Source organism: Lycorma delicatula, chromosome 8 (assembly GCF_047948215.1).
Source record: "Lycorma delicatula isolate Av1 chromosome 8, ASM4794821v1, whole genome shotgun sequence".
NCBI lineage: Eukaryota > Metazoa > Arthropoda > Insecta > Hemiptera > Fulgoridae > Lycorma > Lycorma delicatula.
Window position 1 is genome coordinate 57,459,786 of NC_134462.1, and position 23,837 is coordinate 57,483,622.

The window sequence follows — 23,837 nt, forward strand, 5'->3', positions numbered from 1 at the left end:
AATGAATTTCAGAAATGACCATACTGCTAGTGTGATGTGGACTGTTCCAGTCCTGCTGAAAATGAAGAGCTTTGAGGTCATCATCAAGCCATCTTAAGTATATTCAAAAAAGCTTTCCAACACAGTTTCATAATATTCTCAATTAACCCTGTTTCTTTTTTCATTTCAAAGAAATACAAGCCTACAATCCCAAAAACATCAATGCCATATGAAGCTATTATTTAAGAAAATTCAAGAGCAGTTCATGTTATTCATTAGATTTTGCTGATGATCAGTGTCGCATATTCTGTTTGTTTAAGAAGACCAAAAAATGAAAACTGGCTTTGTCGGTCATTAGTCAATTATTCAGGATTATTCAGGGTTTTCTTGCAGCTCATGGGGGAGTGCATAAAGCAATTCATGCCTTTTTGTCTCAAGTGTAGTTTTTAATAACTTGAAATTTGTAAAGGTGATATTTAACCTCTTTGAATGTTAGAAATAAACTTTTTCTACTCAATCCAAAAATTCAGAAGCGCTGATTCACCGAGCATCAAAAACTGCTTAAAACCTTCCCTCACACTCTGAAGGTTTTCTGGCATCTACACTGTTCATGGAGTTCCATACTTCACATCAAACATATTACCAGGTTCTTCAAACTTCTTTACCCAAAGCCAATATGGTATTCAGAGACTAGTATGCAACCATGATGGCCAACAGTAAACTGTTGCCCAAGTCACGCTGCAGTTTTGTCAGTGATTTTGTTTTGTAATAACTACACAAATACCATGTTAATGTACATTCTGATGCTCCATTGTGACCAACTATCTGAAACAACATCCTCTTCTCTACTGTTACCTTTCCTGCCAACCATGATAAATGAACGTACCAGCACAACAATCAAATTTGAGACGAATCAGTCAGCTTCATGCACTCTATACCTACAATTTTATAAACATCATAGTAATTCAATGACAAATGAGACTTTGAATGCTACCGATTCCTTGACACTGCTGGTTACCACTCCGTTATTGGATTTTACTTAACAACACATCTTTGTGTAATAATCCAAAGATCTAACATGCCACACGTACTCACAACATGAACAAATGATGTGCAACTGCAAATGAACCCTCTCTAAACCAAGCTGCTTAAGATAATCAGAGATCTCCAGAGTATCAACAAATCAATCAATATCAATTATTTTAACTTGAATGTATTCATTTTTTCTAACTTTTTTTTAGAATTTTATCATAATAGTCTACACCTTTTCTAATTAAAAAAGAAAAAAAATTAATTTTTATTACATTTTAATTTAAATTATAAAAATAAAATTTCTTAGCCGAAGTTAAGCTACTATATGATGGATAACAACGCTTAATGCTTTTAAACACTCAGTGACTATTACACACCTAACAACAGTAAATAAAAATTATGTAACTTCAAAACATAATGTAGTATGTAAAAATTATTTAGAACAAATCAAATATAATATAAATTTATGCAAACATGACATAAAAATAATGAAGGAAAGATGAAAAAATATACAATTAAATTAAGACACAATGATTCTGCTATTTATAAAATATTATATATATAGTGAAACAACATAAAAATAAATCTGCAGGAAGAGAATTAAGGTGCACAAATATCACAAAATATACTAACCCATAATTGGTCCAAGAGATCGTAATATAGACCCACTATTATTTGTTAAAACTTTTAGATTCCAAGGATGTCGTGTAGTTGAACTATTTTTTGCAGTAGGAAAACCATAGCCATTGGCACCCGAATCAATAGAACCAGAGTGTACACAAACATGTGACTGTCGTGTCCCAACATGATTCCAAAATTCAGCCTCCACTTCATGAGCACTTGGTTGGTCAGCATTACGAAAATACATAGCCATTGTATTTCGTGCAATACGATAAAATCCATTCAATGCCATATTTCTTCCCTGAAAAAGTATTTTTACAGTTTTACTAATGATTTAATGTAGGTTAATAAGCAACCCAATTTAATGTATTTTAATAAGCATTAATTACAGCTACTTGTGGTCTACTCTACACATAAACAAATAAATTTCACACAATTAAAATTTTAAACAAGAGTATCTACTGAATTTTATTGTGCTTAAAAATATTTAATAACATATTAAATTCCTTTACTTTTCTCTTAATGTCTCTTATTCTAACCTGCTCTTTTTATATCAAATTAAATTTTCTGCTATTGGACAGCCTTTGGTTATCAACATAACTAACTCCTTCAGTATCTTTCGACTTCAAGAATCACATTTTCTCTTTCTACAACATCCAATTAAGCCCACTTTCAAATTCTCTCTACCTTATGTAGCAATGAGTGGTTATTAAGTAACTAACTGGGTATTTTCTTTTCAGATTATGTCTGCACTCCTAGAGTATGTTAACTTGTTTTTGGTTAGCTTTGATTAACATTCACTTTTCTTTCAACATTTCTGAGACAGTTGTCTCTGAACCCTTCATAAAAAAACCCATCAGTACAAAACTTAATTAATGTTTTTAAGAAGGTAATGCTTTTTTAGATCACAAATAACTAGTGAAAAAACTTGGAATCATCATTTTGAGTCTTGATTCAAACATCAGAGTACTGAATGGAAATGTCCAAGTTAATCCTCCACGAAAAAATGGAGAAAAAATGGAAACCTATACATCAACTGGTAAAGTGATGCTAGGAGTGTTTTGGAACTATAAATGCCTAATTTACTGCAATTAATTGAAAGAACAACTTACAATTAACAGCAAGTACTATTATGAAATGCTAGAAATTAAAGTGAAACATGTATAAAAGACATAATTTCCCAGTTCCCTTAAACGGTATAATTCTTTTACACCTAGGTATAAATTTTAATGCTTGCCCCCATACTGCTTAAAATATGTGGGAAGCTATTCAAAAGTTGGGTTGGAAGGGGGTTGCAACATCCATCTTGCACCATCAGATTTTTTTTGGTTTGAACCTTTCAAATAATTTTTACGTGGCATTAAGTTCAGTAATAATTGGCAAATCAAGAATGCAGTAATCACTCAGACACCTGGATGACCAATTCTTTATTAGTGAAGTAAGAAAGCTCATAAAAAGATGGTACAAGTGCCCAAATGCAGCTGGGAATTATGTTGAAAAGTAGCATCGCTTTCATTGCAAGTGAATAAATAATCATTTTTTTACATTCATTTATCTCTTAAATTACTGAATAATCCTCAGTACTTACAGAGCAAAAATCAGGGTGAAATCTTTTGACATCTGTAATTCGAAAACGAAGAATTTCTGAACATACAACTTTCATAGAAATCTTTTTTTAAATTTCCAGATTGCATTTGCAATCTGGAAATTAAAAAAAAATCCATCTATGAAAAAATCCATCTAAATCTATCTATTTTTTATTTAAAAAAGTCCATCTTGCAGGAACAATTTTTGTAATTAACATTGCATGAATGAATTTTAGTAAAATATTTCAGGGGACAAGAATTAAAGAAAAATTTACAACAATTTCATACAAAAGATTTTTAGAATTACGACAGTTAACTTCTGTATAAAAAAAAAATAAGATCTTGCACTGACAATATTCTTATGAACATACACAAGATGAACTATCTGGGTTCCTGTTGTGAATGCATATTACATGCAAACTCATTTGATCAGCTGGCCAAATTTATAACAGAATTCTTTTCTGTTTTAATTTATAAATTTAAAATGCGTCGTAATAATGTAAACTGTAAACTGCCCAACATATAAAAAAACTGAAACCGAGTAAAAAACAAAATTCATATTAATTTTCAAATCCTTAAATAAGATAAATTGAATTTTTTTTAAGAGCAGACAGAAATTCTTCTAAATTTTTTTCAGCAAATATTAAAGGTGGCTTGTTTTTTTTTATTTAGGTGACTTCAAAAGTTTATTGATTCAATTAAATTAACTATCATTATTACATTTACTGTTAGTTAAATATAAAAACCTTATATAATATTTTATTATTTCAGCTTGTTGCTTTCTTTATTTTTATATTAACTAGACACTAGACACACATTCCAAATCAATGTAACAATATTATAAATAGTCCATTATGTACAAAATTAAATGAACAAATTTTACTATTAGTTTCAGCTGTCAGATACTGTACTGAAATTAATGTTCCTGCTAATAAACTGTTTGATGGTTTTTCATTTAATGTTTTAATTTAATCTGCATGTAAACTTTTCAAATTGTTTTAATCTAACAAGGAGTTTTATTATAATTACTGTAATCACAAGTAGTCTATTTTTTAATATTTCTTAATTGTTTGTTAATAATTTTTTTTTGTCCTGTCAATTCAAAATATATCATCTAAACAGTCAGATACATATGTCTAGAATATGTTACAGTGTAGTAGCTTAGAATAACAAAAAGTCTCAAAAGGCAATAAAATTAACATTTTAAAAGTTCAAATAACTGTTGTTTTTTTTTTAACATAAAAATTGACATTTTCCTTAAATGAAAAATAAATAAAACTTACCTTAACAATACATTCATCCAATTCAGAATTGTCATTGCTATCTGTGCTATCAGTAACGCTACTATCAGAACTTGACATCCGTTTTTCCCATTCCTTCTCCACTTCATCAAAAAGTTTTGTACGTTCCGCTGTAACAATTTTTATAATTATTATAAATGATCCGTCATGTAATGAACATGAATGTATATTATAATACAATAGGTAAACTAAATGACATAACATATATATATGTACATAAGTAATCAAATAAATTGGTTGAAGTAATTAAAATCTTAAGATATTATTTATGATATTTTAAGACTTATAAAATGAAAAAGCAGCAATAAAAAAATATAACTGAGAAGTTCTCTTTTTTCTTTTAACCCTCAGTCTAAATTTATCAGTCCGTTCTATGACAAGCTATGTTTGAAAACTCTACAGGCCCATCAGTTTATTCATGATCCATTCTTTTTTCCACTAGATCTCATTGATCTTTACAGAAAGTTTATGCTACATATATTTATTTTTATATAATGTAGAAAATAAAAATGTTAAAAATAATACTCTTGCTGTAAAAATAATTCTGAAATTAATGCAAAATTAGCCATTTCACTTGTTATAACTCAACCGCAATCAATCTGTTTGGTTATTCTGTTTTAGTTTATTAAATTTAATTATTTCTAGAATTTAATATATATGATTATAAATGATAAAATATGATTATTTCTCAAAAAACATTTCTAATGTAAAGAGGAGGGTGCCAGACTTAGTATTTTTAATGAAATTGCACTGTATCAAAAACTAATCATATCATCACACAGTATATCAGTACTTTACTCCATACCAAAATGACTCAGTAAATTTTTAAGATTGATGCATAGACAGTCAAGAACTGAGACAAGACAACTAAAAAATCAAAGTAAAGGTGTGGTGTGGAATGACTTTGGACAAGATTGTGGGTCCATTCATTGTTCAATATAACATGAATACTGAAAGGTACCTTACCATACTGTAAGATGAAATCTGGTGAGTTATGAGTACTTGGGAGAATGTTGATGATTTGATTTTCATACAAGACAGTGCTCCTCCTCATTTTGCTATTGTAGTTCAAGATTGGCTGAATGCTCCCTTTCCTGGAAGATGGATGTGATGTCATGGTCCATATGTGTAGTCAGCCAGGAGTCCTGACTTAACACCCTGTGACTTTTTTCTTTGGGGATGGTTAAAGGAGCAAGTCTTCTGTACCAAATCAAAGACATTGGAAGAACTTGAAGGGTGAATATGAAACGTTAGATCTTCCATTCAACAAGAGTTCTTAATGAAATCAGTTGACACAATTCCTGAGTAGCTTGAGAAGTTGGTAGCAAAATCAGGTGCCTATATCAAATTTTAAATAGAATCTCATGCCAAAAGCTTTCCTCTCATATTCATTTCTGGTAAAAATAATAGTTAATAAATAAAGTAAGTATTTTGAAATGGGGAGTAACTTTTTAATCATATTATGTGTGTGTATATACATATATATTGAAATTAAATGGGAATCTGCAACAAATACTAATTATTACTGCTTAATAAACTTGTTTAGTTTATGCAAAAATTTTGATATTAATAATAATAATAATCAGAATCTTCATAATTTTGTTATCTCACTCTGTAAAAGTCTGAATTATAGAAACAAAAAATAGATAAAAATGTTAGAAGCTGTAACACCTTGACAAGATACAATTAAAATATTTATTCTATTTTATACTTTACACATTCAACTTTAGTTTTATTTTATCGTCAACTCATAAGTTTTACTAATTTTCATTCAGAATTTTTGCCAAAAAACCTTTATGATGCTGACATTAGGATCCAAACAAAAAATAGCAGAAGTATTCTAAAAAAAATTTAATAACTTAAAAAAATCGTAAAAATATTCTCAATTAATTTAATACGCTAATATAATATAAAAAATATTGTTCATATATAAACTTTGAAGCAACTGGAAGTATTAAATTTCAATTTTTTCCTTGTCACAGGAGTAAAATTTAGCTTGGGGGTTTGGAGAGTTGCAACTGTAAAAATAAGTCTTGGAGCCAAAGTAGTAACTAATAATCACCATTAGATTGTTAAAAACAAGTTTGCCATGTATTTTATGATAATTCAAAAAAATAGCAAAGTGGAAATAAGCAAAAGCAATGATAAAGACGAAATATAAGAAACACAACAATAAAGCAAACAATATTAGAAAAACAATTTAAAATATAAAAAAAGCAACACAAATCATCTGGCAATTCAAACCTAATAATTATAAATATTTTATTTAAAAAAGTTCTCTTACTGAAAAGAGAGGAAAATGGATTTTTGTGGAAAATGGATGGTTTTCCACAAAAAGGAGTACGATTATTTTTGCTTTAAATTAACTATCACATTCTTTAGTAATTATGATATAATGTGTTATGCAAAGCATCTGAAATAAAAATAGTACAGTCAACACTGTTTTATCTAAGAGAAACTCTCTGTAATAAACAGAGTAAAAACATTAGTGTCAATTATATGGCTTGGTACGATATGCTGAATATCATATCTTCAGTGAAGAAGAAAACAAGAAACTACTTCATTTATTACTCTCTATCATTGGGATAGGATGCTTGTTATTTTTGACAATGGGTAAACTATTTTTTGTGTCAAGTTGCAAACAATTCTGCTATGGTAATTGTAGCACCTAATATATATCTTTTTTTTTAAAGAATACATAATGAATAATATAAATATAAAAAAGAAAGAAATAAAGAAATAATTTTAATAAACAATTTACCATGCGATAATGTGTCGTAAGGAAGTAAAAATTTACAATATATGTCATCAAGTTTAGTTACACGATCCTGAGCTGATCTTGGAATACGCATTGCATCAGCAACACGCTGCCATCTCTTCTTTTCAATTACTTCCTTTAGTCCTCCACAATTTTGCACAGTTTGATATAATTTGGGCAAATCAACTTCCATTCCACCAATCTATAAAAATAAAATAGACAATATATTAACCGATTTAAAAAATAATGCGGCCCTAATTTCCAGTAACTATATATACTGAAAAATAAATTTACAATTATTTTTTGTTTATTAATAATTATAATATCAAAGAAACAAGTAGAAATATAGTTTATTTTAGACATATACCTCAATGACAATTTCTCTGGGGTGTTTTATTATTCTAACCTTATGGCATAAGGTTGTTATGGTATGACTTATACAATGTAACACCACACCTAATTATATAGAATGGAAGATAATGTTTAGCTGGCATCATAGATACAATAAATACAGATTAAAAATGGTAAAATGCTGATGATGATGATTGAATATTATCCTTCAATCTTCTCAATGCTTAAAAATGCTGCCAAAGTTTAACAGGTTGTTCTTGAAGAACAATTAACATTAACAAATGTCAATTTAGTACTTCTCAAGCAACTAGAATAGGATCTGAAAAGGAAACTAGGTGAAAAACATCGGGTACTTACTCAAGAGTGAATACTGCCCTAATTTTGCAACATGTTTTGGCCTTAAAAAATTAAGGTGTTACTGATTCTTCAAGTAACTTCCAACTAAGATTCCAAAATAATATAAAAAATAAAGAAACACATCACAAAATGGCCAATGTTTTATATAACTAAAATACAAATTAAACCATTGAATTTAAAAATAACAGAAATAAAATCACGAAGGAGTATTGAGTTCTCATTAATATGAAAAAATAAATAACAATAACAATTAGTTTGACAAAGGAAAGTACAAGGGACATTCAAATATAAACCAGAATTTGTTTACATAGCTTTATTAATATTTGATAAATTTATAAATAGATTACCTTATTTTTTAACAGAAATACATTTTCCCCATCCGACAGAATTGCAAGTCTAAGCTGCTTTATACAGCTGAGCATTGTTGTAAAGAAGGAGGACATTGCAAACTGATTGCCGGTGTCGTATGTTGCAATAAGCAGCCCCGACATCATCCAATAACTGGCAGTAGTATGCCACATTTACTGTCCTTCGTTTGTACAGTAAATCAATCAGCAGCACACTTTCTGAGTCCCAAAACATAAATGCCAGAATTTTACCATCTGACAAGTGTTTCTTGGCCTTGATCGGGCCCCATCACCACTTTTCCATCATTTCATACTTGTTCTTTTGTTTTCCTTGTTATATTTTGGACCCATATTTCATTGAGATCACAATCCAAAAATGCCTCTCATTTTCCCTCAAAGCAATTCAGAAGCCACTACAGACTCTTTCTGGACATTTCTATGTGCCTCAGTGAAAAAAATGTGGAACCCACCAGGCAATATCCAAGAGTGTCTGACACCATTGTATGCATCCCCCAACATTTATGCCCACCTCGGATGCAATTTCAGTGACAGTTATGCGGTGGTCACCTTCCACAAGGTCACAAACGGTCTCAATATTGTCATCATTGATGCTGGTCTGCGAATAACATTTGACTTTCGTTCTCCACTGCATCACCGCCACTTCAAAATTTTTTGGCCCAATCATACACTTGAGTTTCAGACAGTGTACAGGCGGGGCTGGCTGACTGCTCCCCGCCACACATATCCAACTAACTACTTGCGCGCCCCAACATGTTCATTGTTCTTCCTCAGTTTGCACAGCAAAATTCCACTTTATATTTGAATGGCCCAGATATAAGGTTAACGTGCCTATGTGAAGTAACTTAAGTTAACAAACATTCCCCTGGGTGCTTCCATTTTCCAGAATTGAAACTGAAAGTGAAAGGCTGATATATAAAACACTGAAATAGATCCAGCAGCAGCAGAAAGCACTGAAAATATATATAATTAAAAAAAATTAGGAGTGTTCAGAAAGCAAGAGAAACACTACTATTGATGTTTCAATTTCCATGAAAAATACTTTTAATATAATAATTGTGAATCGGGTTCAGATTCTTCATACAGTATTTTTGCATCTTTAAAGTTATTTTTATTACTCTATTCGTTGAATGATAAAATAAAATTTAAAAATTACTGTTTGAACATAAACTGATATTCTGAAAATATGCAAATATAAAAACACAACAAGCAATATTTCCTTTACGATAGCTCTACATAACAAACTCATGAGTAAAATCTGAAATCAAATTCTACATTAAAACAACTATCAACTAAAGAAGCTACCAATATTATCTGAAAATAAGCAAAATTAGCTGATGACTTCAGCTTTAAACTATATATTATTTTGAAATAAATTAAACCTTTTCTGCTACTTTTACACTTACCCAAGGAGGATGAGTTAAGGCAATACTTTGTGTAGCAAGATATCTTTTTATTGCAAGCATTTCTTTAACATTAGGTCCCCAACGATGTAACATTTTATGTACATATTGATTATATGCTGTAAATCGCATATCATCACTCACTTTACACTCCGGCTGCAATAGACATAAAAAAGTAAGAAACTTCAGTATTCATTAATATAAGTAACTTTAAAAGAACATTATATATTCACTATTACATTTTACACATAACATTTACATTTAGGTAATGAATACACAATAATTTTACAATAACATTTTTAGCTTATCAATAAAAGTTATATTAATATATATAACACTCCGGCTGCAATAGACATAAAAAAGTAAGCAACTTCAGTATTCATTAATATAAGTAACTTTAAAAGAACATTATATATTCATTATTACATTTTACACATAACATTTACATTTAGGTAATGAATACACAATAATTTTACAATAACATTTTTAGCTTATCAATAAAAGCTATATTAATATACAGTAACACTACAGCTTAGAATATTAAAATATTTATAAGACAAAATTATGATACAAACAACTGTTTCGTGTTTACTACCTCAATGTTTGAATTCTATATTTAATTACAGTTAAATACAAAAAATAATAGCTGTAATATAATTACTTATTAAAATAAAACAAAAATTACAGCAACACATTATTAAAATCAAATAGTAAATTTCACAGGTTGGAAAATAACCGTTTTCAAGAAGTCAACACCTACAATGATAACTAATAGGGTAGACTAAAAATTTTATTTCGCAAGTAAGGACTAATTAAGTAACTATTTTGGCAATTAAGTTTTCAGAGAGTGATAGCTAACCTGGAGAATGACAACATGAACAACAATGTGTTTTAGTATTCAAGCTAATGCATTTAGGAAGACAATGGAAGCCGATGTAAAATGTTCATTAATTAGAGAATGGATAACTTAAACATTATATAACTGTGAATGACAGTTGTTTGTTTAAACTCCACTAATACATGGTCGTGGAGGTGGAAATAATACTTCTTAACTATTGCTGATTATTTCCAAAACTTGGCTAAATGAATTAGAATTTGATATTGCACCTTTCTTATGTACTTATTTTATATGAAAAATAATATTGAAATTAATTTTCCTCTATTTAAGGATTCTACTTGAAAAATTAAAGACTATTGTTTTATTTTTACAGTATACGAGGTCTGTTCAAGAAATACGTAGACTGTTTGAATTACTGGAGTCCAGTTGGTTCCAGTCAAATCATGGCATAGCCATGTTCATACAGATCAGCTTACTACAACACAGTTTTTTGATTGCAAATATCATTATTGGTTGCTTAGCTACACGGTTGTTTGTGAAGTGTCTTTTTTTCGTTTGGTGGATTTTAGAATGAGTGACTTGAATGAACAAAGAGTTGCTATGAAATTTTGTGTTAAACTCGGAAAATCTGCGAGTGAAACTTTTGATATGCTCAAGACGGCTTATGGCAACATTGCTATGAAGCATGCAACATGTTTTAAGTGGCATGGATGTTTTAAGATGGTCGTCAGTTGATTGAAGACGATGAGCATTCTGGACATCTTTCCATGTCCATGTGACGACTCACACGTAGACAAAATCAACACCCTGGTTTGGGCAAATCGACGTCTGACTATCAGATAGCTTGCTGAAGAGTGTGGGATATCAGTTGGATCATGTTATCAGATTTCAAAATCATTTTATGAGAGTGGTGACTGGTTTTTTCAACACGACAATGCTCCAGCCCATTCAGCCCTCAAAACTCATGAGTTTTTGGCCAAACACTTGAGCACTGTTCTTCTCCACCCACCCTACCTACCTGACCTCATTCCTTGTGAGTTCTTCTTGTTCCCCAAACTCAAAAGACCTTTGAAAGGAAGAAGATTTGAGACGATTCCCAAGATTGAGGCAAATGCGACGAAGGAACTAAGAATATAACAAAAGAAGCATTCCAGAACTGTCTCCAAAAGTGGAAACACCGTTGAGATAAGTGTGTGTGTCGGGAAGGAGAGTGCTTTGAAGGGGACCCAAACAAGTAACTCCTAAATAAGTACATTTTGTTTTATGACGTTAGTCTACGTATTGTTTGAACAGACCTTGTATACTACTAGGTAATCTACAACCAAATAAGAATTTTTTTTAAAGTTTTTAAAAAAGTATCACTTCAATCATAATTATTTAAAGGTAAAAAATGCAGAATTTTGAATTAAAAGCAAATGTTAAAAAACAGGAGGGGATAGTAAGATCCAACAGAAATTAAATTTTTGAGGAGTATGACTGGAAAGAAGGATCACATACAAATGGAGTGTGAGAAGATGGAGAGCTTATGGAGTAAGATTAGAAAAAAAATCTTAAAATCAGTAATGTTTAAATGGTGAAAGAGAAATGAATAGCTAGGAAATTGTTTTATTTTATTTTAGTATCAAAACCACACACATAATTTTGCATGTACTTCAGCATACTTAACTAAAAATAGCCTCAAATTTGTAATAAAAAGTTAAAATCTAGTGACTCCATGAAAAACGGGATAGATTTTCATTCTTTCTTTTGGAATTGAGAAAGCTCATTAATTACCAAAAGTAATAGTTAGTTTTAGCAGAGAGAAAAGGAGGTAATTCTTTGTTTTTGCAAATATTTCTGAAGATACAAGTTTTTGGTTCTAATCACATTTCTATATTAAGAATTTACTTATTTATTCTCCCAAATAATAACAAGCTTACAAAACTCAATTACAATCAATTAATGGTAGATGAATTCTATAGCATATGAAAAATGCCAAGCCTGACTGGGATTTGAATCTAGTATCTTCTGAATGATAGGTAGATGCTATCACCGCTACAAGGAGATGTTATTATGTGGTCAAAAAATTGACCACATAATAGCTAAAATCTCAAAAAATTGACCACATAATAGCTAAAATCTCAAAAAATTGATGGTCAAGAAAAAATTATGATGTTTAGAATACATCACAAACAAATAAATATGATATTTTTGAGAACTCTTTATAAGGCAATTTAAATGAATACACATTTATTTTATAATAACTTTATTTTTTTAGCCAATTTTCAAGAAAAGATAACATATTTTATACGATAATATTATAGAATAATGATAAAAAAAATCAACAGTGATAGATTACAACTTATAAATTTGCTTTAGATAAGCTGATACTTGTTTGGAAAGATAAGAAGAAATGGAAGACAATGAATCACTCACTACCCATGGTACTTTGTTAAAAGAGTTAAGATATTTAATGATTACTTTTATGAGAATATATTTTACACAATTTTTATGTAGCGCTATAAGCATACAGAAAATGTCATATCACGTAATCTAATTACTAGTCACAGTGAGGTATAATAGATAAATAATTAAAAATTTGTTCTTGCTAACAGCAATACTAAAATTTAGGTTTAACAATTTACTTGAAATATAAATCAAAAGTTTAAGTGCACATACATGCAAGAACATAACATATATAACACCCACAAGTATGAAATTCAACAAAATTAAAAGATTGGCGTGGGATGTGTTTGATCTTTAGAATGGTTAAGCCAGTTACACGAGTGACTTATCTTATCTCAGGTTGTCTATAACATGGCAGCTGACATACACAAATAAAGTTACTTCGATATTAATTTTAGGATAGTTAACCTTTTAATAAATGCATTAATTCTACAAGTATAATATAAGAGTAACAATGTAACTTCACATAAAAATGATAGCAACAATATTATTGTTGCTAACATAAATTTTACCTTAAAATTTGGTGGTGGAATGATACGACAGAGACCAAACTTTTCTGCCATTGGCCGTATTTTTTCAATATATTCTAATGGATCTTGAAATTCACGTTCAGTAGGATGAAATGAAGGAGCATCCTTTAATTTAATATTTCCTTCATGTCCTCCACCTCCCTTCGTATCACTTACTAGTGCACCTTTGCTCTTTGACCTAAAATTGAGTATAAATTTAAAATAGTACTGATAATTTTTTCTGCAGAAAATAAAATTTTAAACACCTAAATATTAATGTCAAGTATGATTAACAAAAAAAAAAAAAATAAATAAATATAATATATATTAACAAATTATTTTATATATATATATATATATAATTGCAAATGCTCACTATCAACATTTTTATATATTCACTGAAATGCATTTTAATAAACACAATTTTTTTGCACACTGCTTGCCTAACTACTAAATAAATGTAACAAATATAAATTAATCTTTTTTAATTTAAATTATACCTTTTGTGAATGAATAAATTATGTACTTGCTTAAAGAATTTGTCAATTTGAAGCTATTATGATGCACTTTTATTTATGTATTATTTGAATTATTTAAGTTTATATCCCACATTTTCATGAAAATACAAGCCCATTTATGATAATATGATCCCAACAAAATCAAACATCATTCCAATATTTCTTAAAAATAAATAAATTACCAAATATTTCAAGACCACTGCTACTGAGTAGGCTCCAGTATGTCTAGTAACAAACTGGAACGGAATAAGCGAATTGGTGTGAGGAATATATTGCATTTTAACAGTCACTATCACCCAAAATGATTGGGGAGTAGTAGAAAGTAATAATGTAACCCAATATCTATGCAACATAATAAAAAAATGGAGTAGTATGCATAGTCTATAATGATAGAAGAAAAAAATCACAAGTGAACATATTAAATTTAACTAAACGTTACTGAGCTTTTTAAAACACTATAAATAAATCAATTACAGTATACACACAAGTAATACGATCTTAAAATGTTTACTCTTTAAAAGTTTTAATGAAGAATTTAGAGATTTTTTTTTTAAATACCAATGAAAAGATAACATAACTAAAAAATAATAACATTACTATTAATATCTTTAGAAATATTTCATATCGCACCTTTTAGGTTTGCTTGAAGTTGAAGGCACAGAACAGGATTCTTTGGTGACAGTATCTGATGTAGCAGTCTTTATAGGTTTAGTAATTGCAGGTGGTGGTAAAAATGTTCTAGTTTTATCAGCTGTTACAGGTATATCATTTTTACTTTTATCACAAGGTGTAGATAAGACAGATACTTCTTTATTAGGCTTATCTAAGATAACAGGCTGATCTTTCTTTAACTTATCTACTGCTAAAGCACTAATTTCTTTTTTTGGTGTTTCAGGAGACTGCGTTACTTTTTTAATCCTTTCAGGTGTAGGTATTCTTTTTATAGGAACTGGACAAGGAGATGGAGAAGAAAGAACCTCTGGAGGATTTGGTACTCTTGTAGTCGGTTGAACAGTGCCAACTGGAGGACGAGGAGCGTTAGTACTCACTGATAAAGGTTTTACCTTTTGCTCTGGCCTAGGAGCATTTCCTTTAATATCCCTTGTAGAAACCAAAGGGCTGTAAAAACAAAAACAACTGTAAAATATATGAATAAAATATTAACAAAGTTTTGCTTAAAAAATATAATACCTTTAGTTAAAATTTAATAGAAATCAATCTTTAAGCCTTCATTACACACATTTATTTAATCTTATTTTTCTTCAACATTATTTAAACTAATTAGCAATAAGATTACAAATTGCACAATTGTATGCATAAATAATGCAAATCATAAAAACAATTAATTTTTTGGCATAAAATTTTCTGTTAGATTTTTGAACAATTTTAAACAAATCAATTTTGCCAAATCAAATGAAAATTTTACCAACCACAACACAGAATTTTATTAACAAACTTCAATAAAGGGAAGAGGTTCTCAATTTCAACTATATTTCTTCTTTTTGTCTTCACTGATTTTGATGATTCTGCAGAGGAAGTTTTTTTGGTGGTCCTATTATAATATTTTCGATAACTTAAACAGAAGATTTCTTAAATAAAAAATATATTGTCTATGTAGACAATTTGAAGATTCACTTGCATTTTTTCTTTTACCATTATCACTGCTTAACATTGCATTATATTGATAAATACAATATATAGCACTTACAATACCAATTTTCTAAGTATTTTCAGGGAAAAATTAAAAATTTAGTTGGAAAATTTTAAGATAAAAATATCTCGCATTCCAGATCATATTAGTTAAAAATTTTGTATAAACTCTTATGTCAATTCCATAAATTCCTTTTCTTATTTTCATCAAGAATCAGTTTTCATTTTTTTTTCTTCTAGTTAACAGCCTTTTTTCAAATTGCTTTTCTTGTTAGGTAGCTTTTTTATATACTAAACCAAATTTTAAATAAAACTACAAATAAAGATAATAGAATAAAATAAAATGATTAGAAAATAAAGCTATCCCAAAAAATATAAATAATATTTCTCAATTCTTCTTACAACTTTGATTTTTTTTAAAATAATGTTGAATTAAAGGTAAGTTGTTGGTAGTTATTTATTTCTAATTTGGCACTGAAATGTAAAAGTTGAAATTAAGAGATGCAAGTATTTTTTAGTTCTCAGGGCAGGTATTTTTTAGTTGGCTTTATTATTTTTTTAAAAGTTTATTTAATTTAAATTAGCAGAACAAAAAATAATTTCTAACATAAAACAAAACATGGCAGTGACATATTAAACAGTCCATATTTTAAACACCAGTATCCAGATCAGGTGAGGAGAGGCTTGAAACTCTTTTAATAGTGTATATTTTTATATATTTTTAATATTGTATAGTGTATATTTTTATTTATATATTGTATTCTACATCATTCTGGAAATTTTGCAAAATTTCAAGTTAACTAATTAAATTTTACTATTCATATAAATGTGATAATTAAATCAACTTCATGAATGTTGAAAGAATAACACAACAAGTTATGAAATATAAGCAGTTATGCATATAGCAGTACTGCATAAGCAGTTATGAAATATTTCTTCACAAAAAGCATGTCCCTTCAACAGACGCAAGAAGATATTCATACATTATATATCAATGAGGATAAAGATGTACCAAAATTCAAAATGTCATACAGAGCATCACAGAATGTCACTGAAGGAGGCTGTCTAGTTTAGTTTAGGCTGACTGACAATTAGTACAACAGATATTTACAGTACATTTATTGTAAATCTTCACATCATTACAAGACAATTACTGAAATTTGATTTACTCAAATTGGATCATCGAAATTATCAAAAAATGAGAAAATTAACAAAATTACATTTAAAAGCACTGTTTTGACTATGTTCAAACTACACCATAAGATGTTATGTATGTAAGTACATATCAAAATATGTAAAAATGTACGTATCTAAGTAATAGTATGAATATAAGTTTCTGAAAGAATTCACCAGATCTAACTCTTGAACGTTTCAAAAAATGAAGGAACACCTTTTTTGGTCAATCCAATTAAAATGTCATGCTACTATTAATTATATGTTACTATTTATTATATATTAACCTGGATAAAGAATAATACTGTACTTCAGACATCAATGCTTTAAAGTGCCAAATTATTAATTACTGAACTGGGAAGGGGACTATAGTAAAAAATAATACAACCAAAGCACCAAGTCTTACAAGATAAAAAACGGAGTATGAGCTTTTTGAACTATCCTTATATGCTTATGAAAGCAGTTATTTTTTTATGAACTATAAATTTAATAACAAAAACTTATACAAGAGAAATATCTTACAACACATGAATAACTGGTGAATCTTTAAATATTCAGTACTCCAATAAGTACCATGTACTTATCACATGAATTATCTATGACACACATCACTATGGACACATATTAAAAACAACACAGTAAATTAAATAAATGCAAATATATAAGATTAACCTGTAATGTATTTAACATAAAATCATAGACATCAAAACTTTTATAATTTGACTAGGTTTAAACTAACCTACAAGAAAATAATTCATCATCTGAGGTAGTGCATACTTGTCCTTCAAATTAGGCCAAACGTAATAATTTTGTAGTATTTTTCCAATTTCTGTAACTCTCTTAAAACTAAAAACCTCCTGTAATTTTGTTTCAAGACTGAAATACAATCATATAACCTTGGCAGTGCTGGACAGCCGTGTTCAATATTTGTAATTTTTTTTTAAAAATATGTTACACTTACAATAATAATAATAATTATTATTATTATTATGTTTGATAATAATACTTTGATTCTTTTATAAGATGGTTGTTCTTCAAATTTAAGTTTATGAATATTCTTTTTTAAATATAAAATGAATGTGTGCAAGAAAAAATATAAATACAGTTTCAATAATTAGTACTTTCCACCTGGATCTGTAATATTCTGCCTATGCAAATCTATTTAATCACAATGCTGTTCTCAGAACACTTAAATTTAAAAAAAAAAAATTTATGAGTTAGTAATTTTTTTTTAAGACAGTAATTTTCTTTCAAAAACTACAAATTTTTAATGACCCAAAAAATTCCTTTAACAAATCATAATAACTAGCTTAAATTTAGTAATAGTCTTTATTCACTGAACAATTAACTGAAATTGGTGTGTCAAATAATTTGCAAATGGTAAAAAAATTGAATAATTTATCACATACAAAAATTTAAATAAGTCTAATAAATATTTCAGAAATATTTATAAACATATTACCGTGATGAAGAAGAAGAAAAAGTTGATGGAGGTTTAGTGACTAGTTTTGCTCTCATAATTACTCTCTGATCAGGTCCTTCAGTTCCAAGTTTAACAGCTACTCCTTGAAATACTTGTTGATTGCCACCAGCTGTTTCTCCAGCATTCTGTTGTAATGGAATATAAAATAAGTGACCTTCACTTTCATCATAATCAGTTTCTGTTTGAGTAGAGCACTCGAGTACCGCTTCATTATCTAAATTGACTTGAACTGCTATGGATGTACTACTCGGGCCCCCGTCTTCTTCTTGTGTATTCATTATACGACCTTCTTTAGATTTATTTCTACGAAATGGAGTACTTGTAGGAGGTAAATCAGGTTCAAAAGCATACACACTACTTTCATTTTCTGGAGAAAAAGCACTTGGACTACGAGATAGGGGTAGTTTTGAACGGAATGCAGAACGACGTTGATGAAAAATCGATCTTCGTTCCGGATGAACAAATTTCTCTGGAGATTCATCTGCTGAAGAAAGATCATCACGAGGAGGTGGTGATGAGACTTCAGAAGGGTCTCTTGAGCTGTTTTCAGCTTCACTATCACCCATTTTATTAGTACCTCTACTTACTTTCAATTTATTTATATTAGATGTTAAATTATCTGAAGGTAAAACAGTTTTATTAGATATACACTTATCATCAGAACTTTTATTCTGATCTATTGAGCTAACTGCAGCAAGTTTATTTGCTGATATACTATCTAATTTTGTCACTGAAACATCAACAGTCCTATTCGGTAATGGTGACGCTACATTAACTTTCTTATCACTTTGGGTTTTAAGATTAACTGAAAAATTGCAATCCTTAGGTTTTCCGATAATTTTGTCTGCAGCAACAGTATTACTTTCTTTCTTAACCACATTTTCAATTCTTGATAAATTTTGAGATACATTTTTATCTGTTGTTTCTTCTGGAACTGTAAACTTCTTTAAATTATCTTGTTCTACTGGATCATTAACTGCCTCGACAAAAGAAGAAGGTTTACATTCACACCGATTCTTTTCAAATATGCCACAATTTTTTGTATGTTCTATACCACCACTTGTACTATCATTTAACCATTTATTTATATCTTCTTTAGACATATTAACTTTCTTTTTAGATAATAAATTTAAGTGACCTTTTTTATTAATACTTAATTCATCGACATCACTACCAAAGCAACTCTGAGTTGAAACCAGATCTTTTTCTTTGTTTTGTGAACTAGTTGCAGAAGTTGAAGCTGTCGATAAATTAGGTATAACATCTTGTTTCATATTTGATAAACTTGGAATGGTCTTACGGCTAACACCTACTTTTGTCTGGCTAAGTTTTTTCAATGTTTGTTCGACTGGTAATGGAAGATGATGATGTTTGCCTCCAGTAACGTTAACACCTGTTTCTACTGACAATGAAGATGTACATGGATTACTTCTTACCGGTATAATAGATTGTGGTGTCACACTATCAGAAATGATATTTTTCTCTACTAGAGATTTCTCTTCTGATAATGGAGATACATTATCTGTAATTTTAGTAGTAAATGTTAAAATAGGTTTAATTTTATCAATTCCTGTAACAATAGTATTAGAATGATCCACCAGTGATGAAAGAGGTGTTTCAGATATTTTTGAGGATAATGGTGTCGGCTTTCTTTGATCAATAATCATTGCAGTTGTGGTAACGGTACCATGAAAAAGGTTGATATTTTCAACTGGTTTTACATCTTTTGAACAAGATGCATTTTTCATGTCTGCATGCATTTTTTCCAATTCACCTCCGACATATCTCCGGACAAAATCTTCAACTTCAGCCTCTTTTAATCTTAAAGCTTCAGCATCAATCACATTACTTTTACCACCATGAGTATTAGTGATACTTTCACTACTTTCGTTTGCTTTGATCGAGCCTGTAAAGGTTGTAGTTTTTTGTGAAACTGAATATGGATTAATTATACTAACATTTCCAGATGAAGTAGTTTGAGTGATAATTTTTTGTGGTGATTTTTCACATTTACTTTCCCCTGAATCAAAATCAATCTGTTTTTTCAAAGCACTACTTGAAAACGGCTTCCTTACAAATGGTTTATCATCAGTCATTACCGGACTACACTGTCCAGGTTTAGGAATTTTTGCATTTTTAAATGCCATTCGCCAAGTATCACTAACAGAGTGCTTAGATTTCTTCACTGAAGCATTATCAGTTTCAACAGATAATTTTGTAACTAAATTTTTATCAAGTTTGAAACTACCAGAAGTAATAGATTCTGATTTTTCTTTGGAAGGTGTTTTGAGAATTGGAATGTTATCTTTGTTAATAATTAAATTAGAATCTTTAACGCTTTTATCACATACTACTGAAGTAGGATTAACATTTACTTCAGTAGGATTTACAGTCGATTCGCTAGTTTTAGGTTTAATTTTTTTTATTTTATCTTCTTTCCAAATTGAACTGCTATGTAATCTATTAGTTATTATTGGCTCTCTAGTGATGGACTGATTTGGACTGGAAGCTCTGAATTTTAAATCATTTTTAATTAGGTCAGAACTTTTTAAAGGCTGTGATTTCAATAAACCAGTAAAAGATATAGGTGCTTTTTTTATTTCCTCACTCAATTTTTCAAACGAATTCAATTCCTCTTCAACAACTGTTTCACTACCTTTTAATATGTTTCTTGATTCGGATAAATTGCGATTTAAATTATTTTTTTCCAATTTTTTCTGTTTCATAACAGAACCATCAGAAAATTTTATTTTACCAGATTTCTCTATTTGCACTTCTGTCAATTTTGAGCTAACCTGACTGTCTTTATTCTCTTGTTCATTTTTATCAGCAACATCAAGTATATCTTTTTTCTCTATTACTTTCCTGTTGCAACTCTGAAAATTTTCAGTAGATATACACTTCTGTAATTTATCAGATGATACAGATTCTAAATTCTCATTCTTTGTTAACTTACTACTACAAGTGAATGAGAACCCCTTCGTATTCTCACATTTTATAACAGTATTATTACTGCTTGAAGGCAACATTTTTGAATCTTCATATTTCATTAAATCTTTATTTGTTGCAGATTCTGAAATCTTTAACTCTTCAGATTTCGTAACAGATTTGCTAATAGTACTACTGGTAGCTGTATCTTTTGAATCATCTGGTTTTTCAACTTTATTATTGTCACTAGAAATAATTTTACTATTAGATGGTAATACATTTTCTGGTGTAATTTTATCTTCATTATTACCACTACTACCTGGTAATACTACTGAAGTCTCAATTTTTAACGGTTTATCAAAATCAGCAGATAAAGACTTGACACCAGATTTTACTAATTTATTACTATTTGTAGGTAATGGTTTTGAAACTTCAAATTTTAACTTAAAGTAATTAACAGAAGGAAATGTCTTGTTTTCTTCAGATTTTTTAAGTTTATCATTATCAGTAACATTATCATAGGTTTGTAAAATCTTTGTAGTATCAGATTTACTTTTGGTCTTTGTAGTCTCAGGTTTACTTTTATTATCATCATCTGAATCGAGTGAAATTTTTGAAATGCCTTCAGTAAGTTTACTACTTTCAATTGATTTACATTTCATGTTTACCTCACTTGATTTTTTATCTGATTTACTCAAATGTTGACTTTTACTGCATGCAGCACTTATCTTAGGGGCAGTATCTGTAGTGGATGAAACTGGTGGAATATCTCCTTTAATAATTTCAGTTTTTTTAACAGAAACATCCAGAGTATTATCTAGAGGATTACTTTTAACATCAACTTTCAATTCTGCATGACTCTTGGAAATTTTCTTTATACTATTTTTATTTTCCTCAGGAAACTTATCTTGCATTATTTCTTTTACTTCTGTTTTATTTATACTACTTCCTGCTTTATTAACTTCTTTTAAACTTTCTGATTTTATTTCACATTTAGTTTCAGGTACTTTTTCTTTTACACCATCAGGCACTGAAACTTCTTCGTTCATTTTATGTGCAGCAGTTTTCTTTAAATTTTTTAATTTAACATCTTTACCAAAGTTTTTTGTGGGTAATTTTTCTTCAATTGCAGTTTCAACTTTTAATTCAGGTTTAGAGATTACTTCTTTTTCTATATTACTCTTCTTTTGTACAATTTTTCCTTTACTTTCTTTTCCTAACTTATTTTCTTCTGATAACTTTTCTTTTTCTGTTTTACTAACATCTGCTCTTCTCTCTCCTTCACTTATTTCACTTTCTTTTTCATCCTTTTCTTCTTTTTCCTTTTCTGAATTTAGATGTTTCTTTCCTTCCCTAACATCATTTTTCCCAACAACGGGTTTTGATTTGTCACGTTTTACTACATTTTTTCGTTCAGGACTTAACGAGGAAGCTCTTGCAACAGACATGCTTTGTTCCTCTTTATTCCTGTCCTTCTTTGTGACAGAAGGATTTTCTTCTACTTTAACATTCTTTTTCTTCTTCATCTTTGGTAATTTTGCAGATAAAACTCTAAGAGGTTCTTCATCAGACTCACTATAATTTTCTTCAGTATGAATTTGCTTAGTTCTTAACACACGTTCTGAATGTGTAGAAGCAATTTTCAATCTCTGTGGTGAGGAAGAAACTGAGGAAGTTTTCTTACTTTCAACTAACTGTTTTTTTTTAATAAATCCTCTACGTCTTCCAGGTAAATTAATACTTTTATCTGAAAATTCAGATTTCTTATCTGGATTTTCAATTTTTTTCTTTAAATCACTTTTTTCCTTTTCAGATATAATTTTACCTTTATTAACAATAGCAGCAGATTTTCTAAGTGACCTACTAACAAACTTTTTTACCTTCTCTTTCTCTTTTAACATCCTATTTTTAGTTTTATTTCTCAATAACATTCTTTTAGATCTTTCATCAATTTTTTGTACAAGTGCTAACTTAGAAGTGACATTCACTAGAGCTCTTTTCAAAACAGGGTTCTTAGTTTTATCTTTTTTAATTATTTTATCTTCTTTAATGACTTTATCTTCTTTACTTTGTGAATTTTTTTCAGCTAAAGCTTTAAGTTCCTTTTCTCTTAATTCTGAAACAGACCAAAAAAATCAAGTAAATATAGGTATCTGTTCTAATTATATCTCTAACAGCTTTTTATTAGTACTACTATAGTAAGCCTATTTATATTAATTGTAGTTTCACATCTTGGAGGTTTGTTCCCTAGGTACAAAACATTCACATCAATATAAAAAATTCAATTAATTTCTTCAACAACTTGAGGATAGCAATGAAAATTTAAAGGGACTGTCTTTTGAATGATTTTAATCTACTCAGCATAGTGATTAGCACATTAGCAAGCTTTTACCCTTCTAAATTCTAATAACTCATTAATCCATCTAAATGCTGACTGACCAGAACTAAATCTCATACCAATATTTCTGACCAAAGATAACACCATAACAACTGTCCTAAATATTTTATTTCATATGTGCTTTCAGGCTTTAGCATTTTAT

General features: G+C 29.2%; 1 protein-coding gene across 2 annotated transcripts in view; it reads right to left on the reverse strand.

Annotated features, from left to right (window-relative positions):
• The window catches only part of Jarid2 (Jumonji, AT rich interactive domain 2), an 84,856-nt gene that overhangs the window by 24,619 nt on the left and 36,400 nt on the right, over positions 1-23,837 (reverse strand). For both annotated transcript variants that reach the window (XM_075373884.1, XM_075373885.1), the window contains exons 10-16: positions 18,349-23,413; positions 14,694-15,182; positions 13,549-13,744; positions 9,757-9,909; positions 7,281-7,479; positions 4,502-4,629; positions 1,645-1,933 (exon numbers count right to left, since the gene is read on the reverse strand). In XM_075373884.1, the coding sequence (XP_075229999.1) occupies positions 1,645-1,933; positions 4,502-4,629; positions 7,281-7,479; positions 9,757-9,909; positions 13,549-13,744; positions 14,694-15,182; positions 18,349-23,413 (6,519 nt within the window). The remainder of the gene's footprint in view (positions 1-1,644; positions 1,934-4,501; positions 4,630-7,280; positions 7,480-9,756; positions 9,910-13,548; positions 13,745-14,693; positions 15,183-18,348; positions 23,414-23,837) is intronic.